The sequence below is a fragment of the Propithecus coquereli genome, unplaced genomic scaffold (assembly GCF_000956105.1).
Source record: "Propithecus coquereli isolate 6110/MARCELLA unplaced genomic scaffold, Pcoq_1.0 Scaffold119, whole genome shotgun sequence".
NCBI lineage: Eukaryota > Metazoa > Chordata > Mammalia > Primates > Indriidae > Propithecus > Propithecus coquereli.
The window spans coordinates 5,817,233-5,823,391 of record NW_012135969.1 but is presented as its reverse complement, the minus strand read 5'-3'; the positions used below and the strand labels follow the sequence as shown (position 1 = coordinate 5,823,391).

The following is a 6,159-nucleotide window of genomic DNA, read 5'->3' as shown; positions in this document are numbered from 1 at the left end:
ACCCACCCTCCCCAGGGCCACTAACCTCTTTGGTTAAGTCTCCACTGACTGGAGGGGCTACAGCCCCCAAATCCTCCAAATCTTCACTGAATCCCTGCTCCGTTTCGCTTTCTCGCACCCCGTTGTCCGGGCCTGTCACATCCTGGAGGCCACTGGAGCTCTCAAGGGTGAGGCCTGAGCTGGGCTGGGTGCCAGAGACGGACCCCTCCGGGTCCCGGTGAACCAGCCAGGCATTTACCTCAGTGGTTGGCACCTGGAACCTGTCCAGGGCCCTCACCTGACTGAGAAGCCGCCGGGCAGTGAAGTAATTGTCCAGGTCTATGCTCTTGGGGTGGATACCATAGCCATCCAAGGTATTCCTCAGGTTGTGGAACTGGGTCTGAGTATAGGCAGAACTGGGCCCCAGGATGATCTCCCGGAGCGGGGGGAGCTGTGAGGTCAGGTAAGTATCCACGTCCACCCGCACCCCAATCAGACTCAGCAGAATGGTGAACTGGAGAAGTCCTTCCGTTAAGTATTTCTTCAGAGAAAGCATTGCTGAAGGACCAGAATGTTTATGCTTTTTGGTTTTTAAATCTTCCAAAAGACAAATCAAGGCCACTGCTCTGCCGCTCCAGCCAGCAGGTTACCCTCCTCAGTGCCAAACCTCGTACCCCACCCTGGCAGAACGCAGGGGCTGAGCTCCCTGATGGCCCCAGAGGAAAGCACACCCCGTGGAGCCAAGGCCACTCTCCAGACCACATTCACTTTCCCCTTCGTGACACCTCACCTCTCAAAGTACAACTGTTCCTAACCCAGTCCAGGCCCTCGGGGCCCACGTGACTTACTGTCTCCACAGTCCACATACAGTCACTTCCTCACTCACATTAGTTGTCCTCTCTGTAGATTCCACTGCAGGCTGCTCTCAGAAACAGCTGATGAATTTTTTTTTTCCTTCTCCCTCCTAAGGTTTATTTTCTTTGGCTGAAGCTACAGGCCTTTTGTCTTGGGTCAGAGTGTCCCGCCTCCTCCACACTTACCAGGGGGGTTTCCAGAGAAACCTGAAATGGGAATCACAAAGCAACAGGATAAGATTCCACACTTTTCACACCACGTTCAGGGTAGGAAAACCTTCACAGAAGGTATAAAACACATTAAAAGGCCACTTTTAAAAAAATCACTCGCTCTGAGAGAAAAACCAAAACAACCTGTTATAGACAGAACAACAACTATAAAAGGAAGGATCACACAGGAACTCAGTTACTGGATATTAAATTTGCAATACCCTAAAAGGTAGCTTGCTTTGGATAAGCAGACAATGCCCAGGGCATCCAAAATATCTTACACCTTGTTTGATTTACCAACCCTCCCCCCATACAGGCCATTACCCAGCTTCTATTTTTAACATGAGAAGCCCATTTCCCATCTTAAAGGAAAGTTGGTTTCCCATCTCTAGGAGAAAACTGCCTACAACAGTTGTCCCATCCAGTGTGAAAGGGGAAGGAGAGATTACTAATGGGTGTGAAAGGACATAAGGACAATGGTCAGGCCACCACTTCACAGAAAAGAATAAAGCCTTTTCTTTTCCTAACTTTGATTTCCCTTTCCTATCACATTCATATTTTTAAAAAAAATGTTTAAAAAAGAGGGAAGGAGGGGCATGGTGGGGGCCTTCACAGGACTATTGCGTCCAGAATTTGCATAGGCAGGTTTTATTTTCATTCATATGACCTTCTGAGCCAAAGCAAAAGGATATGGCCAAATTCTCAACCCAGACTGCCAAGTGAGGAGGGGGCTGATCTGCCTTTCAGTTTCTGGTCTTTTCTTTTGAGCTTCCATTAATTTGATAAACCAACTATCTTCACTGTTGTGACCTATCTACCAACTTCATTCTAAAGGTCTCCCCGCTAAAGGGATCTACACATACGCGTACACACCCTCATTTGGTTAAACACAATTGCAACCCAGAATTCCTCCTTAACGCTATTCTCCCGTTCTCACGCAATTTATCACTAAAATCTCCCAAGGACCAATTAAGTTCAAGAAACAAACAAAGTCCGCTAAAGATCGACTTAGGACCAGAGGGCCCTGGCCTTAGTACGGTCCCACCCTGCCCCGGGTACCCGAGTCCGGCTGGGACCAAGTCGCCATGCCCACTCTCGGCGCCTCCGCTTCTAGCCTCCCGGGGCGGCAAGCGAACAAGTGCTACTTCCCTGGCCTTGACCCACCCTTACAAGCAAACCCCACCCCGCCCTCCGTCCCTATGGCCCCACCCCACTCCTAATCCCGGGCCTCACACCACGCCTTCCCGTGCCCTCAACCCTGCCCAGTCCAGCCCACCCCCAGCCGGCTTTCCTCTTGGCCCCGCGCGCGGCCTTTCCCTGTCAGGCCCAGGGTTGGGCCCCTCACAACAAGCCCGCCGCCCCTCACCCCATAAGCCTCGGCCCCGCGGTACTGCGCCCCCTCTTCAGGAAAAGGAATATGCCCGGTACCCGCTGCTGAGCTCGGAGTCCGCCGCTGCCGCCACAGCAGGCCCTCAGCCCGGGTCCCGGCCTCGCCGCCGCCACCGCCGGCCGGCCTAGAGCTCCCCAGCCTCCGCTTGCCTCCCCGCCCCCTCTTTCCACCGCACTCGAAAGCCCGCCCGCCAAAGCCACCCCAGGAACCGTTTCTCCAATCGACAGGCCTAGAATATGGCCATCGCCGGAAGTCATTCTGATTGACAGGGAAGAGGGCCCAATGGCTGAGTGTGCCTCCTCCTCCCCGGCTCGATCTTCCAGGACTGACAAGGTCCACAGTCCAATGGGTGTCGAGGCCCGCCCCGCGGCGTGAGCCCGCCAATGAGTAGAGTGAAGGCCCTTGTGTCCAGCGGACCCCTCCGCCGCGCGTTGTCTGCGGGCGTGTTACAAGGCTGCGTGCAAAGTATACCTGGGTTCTTCCAGTTCTTCCGCGCCTGGGGAATGAGGGCCTAGGGCAAGGAATGGGAAACAGTATCGCTGCCGCAGCGCGGAATCCCCCCCATTGAGGGTTCCCACAGTGACTTGCAAAAGTCCAGTGAGACCCGAGGGGGCCGAGGTGGGGCACGGAGCATGTGCTTCTCGTGGTTGCGACACTTGTGCCGCCATCTTGGGTGCTGGCAGCGACACCCCAATTTACCCTCGGTGCGGGCCTGGCGCAGCTACTCCGGCTGTCAGGGACGGTTGCTCCCAGTGACCTGAGCAAAAGTCTCATCGCGTAAACAGCTCTGCGAGTGGGTTGTCACGACGGTGGTAGAACGTTGGCGGTTTGAGAGGGATGGTGTAATAGCGATTTTTGTCGTGATAGAGACACCCTACAGAGCCCCTCCTTGCCTAATCTCCCACGGTGCTTAGTCTTGCTTTTTTAGCGACTTTCCTGAGTTTCCAGAGCTCTCCAACCCCATCTAGCCATATTTCCGAAACGTGTATGACTCTGAAACATAAGTTACCCCCAGCATCACTTGGCGAGCTTGCTAAACTTGCAAATTCTGAGGCCCCACTGAGAGTCTGACTGAGTAACCATGGGGTGGCGGCCTGATAACCCGCCGGCCTGGGTAATTCTTTCATTTATTTATTTTTGAGACAGGGCTCCGCTCTGTTGCCTGGGCCAGAGTGAAGTAGAGTCATCATAGCTCACTGCTCAAACTCCTGGGTTCAAGCGGTCCTGCTGCCTCAGCCTCTGGGAGTAGCTGGGACCTTAGGCACACTGCCACCAGCATAGATAATCTTTCTCTGTTTTTTGTAGAGAGGTTTTGCTGTGTTGCTCACACTGGTCTTCAACTGGCCTCGAGTGATCCTCACATCTTGGCTGCCAAAATACTAGGATTACAGGCCTGAGCCACTGAGCCCAGCCTGCTTAGGTAATTCTAGTGCAGGTGGTGCAAAGACCACATTTAGGGGATCACTGAGTTGGAGTTTGTACTGTGTTGCTCCCAGGTGTGGGACAAAGACTCAAGTTCTCTCCTTGGAAGAGCTCACAGTCTATTGGTCCAGTGATTGGCCCTTGTAGACTAAGGCCAAAGCCAACTGATAATTTACTAGATAATCAAATCCATCGTGTGCTTGCAGAGTTAGGAGGCTTAGTCTGGTGTGGTTTAGACTATGAAGTACTTTCACCATGTGTAAGTGCACACCAGCATCCACTCATTGAATTCTTACAAACTTCTGAGTTACTTTACCCATTTCAAACACTGAATCAGTTAACATGTTTTACTTAATTCATTTTATTATCTGTTTCCCAGTAAATACTATAATACAAACTCCACAAGGACTATCATTTCATGCATTAACTGTTATGTCTTCAAAATGTGAATTAAAATAAAATCTTAAGGCTCCCCACCACCAGCTGACCGAATGGACCCCCTCCTGACTAAGGGGATACCTACCCTAAAACTGAATTGTTTGTGTTGAGGAGGGAGGTCAGACAAACCTCATCATGCCCTTTTCCCTTGTTGGAGATATCCTTTGTAACTCATTAACAGGCCTAAGACTACGCAAGACAAACCTGCAGGTCCTCAATTTACACAACAAATAGTCTGGCTTGTCTCTGATTAATAGACCTTATCTTAAAACATTCCAAACATTAGATTTAGACAAAGCTTCATGTCTTTAACCAATTACAAGTCAAAGAATCTTTAAACCCACCTATAACCTGTAAACCACCACCCCCCATCCACCTCCACCTCCCACTTTTAGATGGCCTACCTTTTCGGGCCAAACCAATGTATGTCTTTCATATATTGATTGATGACTTTACCTGTAATCCCTGTCTTCCTGAAATGTATAAAACCAAACTGTAACCCAACCACAGTGAGTCCACTTGCTCAAGGCATCTTGGGTGTGGCTCTGGGTCTGGGTCCTCCAATCTGGCTCAGAATAAACCTCTTTAAATTATTTTACAGAGCTTGGCTTCTTTTCTGTTGACAAAAACCTAGAACAGGCCGGGCGTGGTGGCTCATGCCTGTAATCCTAGCACTCTGGGAGGCCGAGGCGGGCAGATTGTTTGAGCTCAGGAGTTCCGAGACCAGCCTGAGCAAGAGCGAGACCCCGTCTCTACCAAAAATAGAAAGAAATTAATTGGACAGCTAAAAATATACAGAAAAAAAAAATTAGCCGGGCATGGTGGCACATGCCTGTAGTCCCAGCTACTCGGGAGGCTGAGACAGTAGGATCGCTTGAGCCCAGGAGTTTGAGGTTGCTGTGAGCTAGGCTGACGCCACGGCACTCGCCCCAGGCAAGAAAGTGAGACTTTGTCTCAAAAAAAAAAAAAAAATAGAGACGGGCTCTCGCTCTTGCTCAGGCTGGTCTAGAACTCCTGACCTCAAGCGATTCTCCCACCTCGGCCTCCCAGAATGCTAAAATTACAGGCATGAGCCACCGCGCCTGGCTGAGAAGGAAATATTTAAAAACCATAGGACTGAAAGCTATCAAGGCTCAACTAAAGTTATAGCGTTTAGTTGAAAAGGTAGAAGGAGAGATAGCATACTAAGAGTGGTCATTTGTATGGCACAGCAAATACAGAACAATTTTAAGTCCTGACACAGTTAAAACAAACAAAACCTGGATAATCCTTCATGGGGAATCAGGATACCTTAGCACCAGCCAAACTGAGTGTTTTAGGCAAGTCCATTTTCCAAGTGTCTTGGGCTGCATACCAGGTGCCTAGGATAAAAAATAAAGTGGATAAAAGCCTAACATGAAATCAAGAAAGATACATACACACTGAAATGAAATACCACAGCTGTAGGTGGGGAGGCCATGCTGGGGAGATGAAGTATGGTTCTGTCATGTTATTTTGAGAGCTTAAATTCATCTGGTCACTTTTTAATGACTCCTGAGTATCTTGGGATAGCTCCCATACCATCTTCTCCTTTCCCTGGGTCCTGGGTATGGAGGGAGTGGCAGGCACTGAGAAGAGGGGCCCATGTTAGGGAAGGGATAGGAGGGTAGAGATCTTTTGTTTTTGCTCACATTATCCTATTCATTTTCTTTTGCCTCTAAACTTGAGGTTCAGTATGTAAACATGTTTAATAATTATTTGAGTATAATATGGGAGAGAGATGGATCAAGGAAGTGTACTATTGGGTTAAAAAATAACTAGAGAGTAGTTAGAAAAATTTCCTGCTTAGCTGTTTTACAAAGGTAGGAAGAAAAAGGGAAAGACAAA

The 6,159-nt window shown here is 49.6% G+C and overlaps 1 protein-coding gene across 6 annotated transcripts in view; it reads right to left on the bottom strand.

The window, feature by feature from the left end:
* The window catches only part of NFE2L1 (nuclear factor, erythroid 2-like 1), a 12,488-nt gene extending 9,965 nt beyond the window's left edge, over nucleotides 1-2,523 (bottom strand). For 5 of the 6 annotated variants that reach the window (XM_012662220.1, XM_012662258.1, XM_012662242.1 and 2 more), the window contains exons 1-2: nucleotides 2,103-2,214; nucleotides 26-1,040 (exon numbers count right to left, since the gene is read on the bottom strand). In XM_012662220.1, the coding sequence (XP_012517674.1) occupies nucleotides 26-535 (510 nt within the window). In that variant the 5' untranslated portion in view covers nucleotides 536-1,040; nucleotides 2,103-2,214. Of the gene's footprint in view, nucleotides 1-25; nucleotides 1,041-2,102; nucleotides 2,215-2,471 lie in introns of those variants that run through there. The other variant, XM_012662227.1, reaches the window with a different exon arrangement.
* Nucleotides 2,524-6,159: the final 3,636 nt, after the last annotated feature.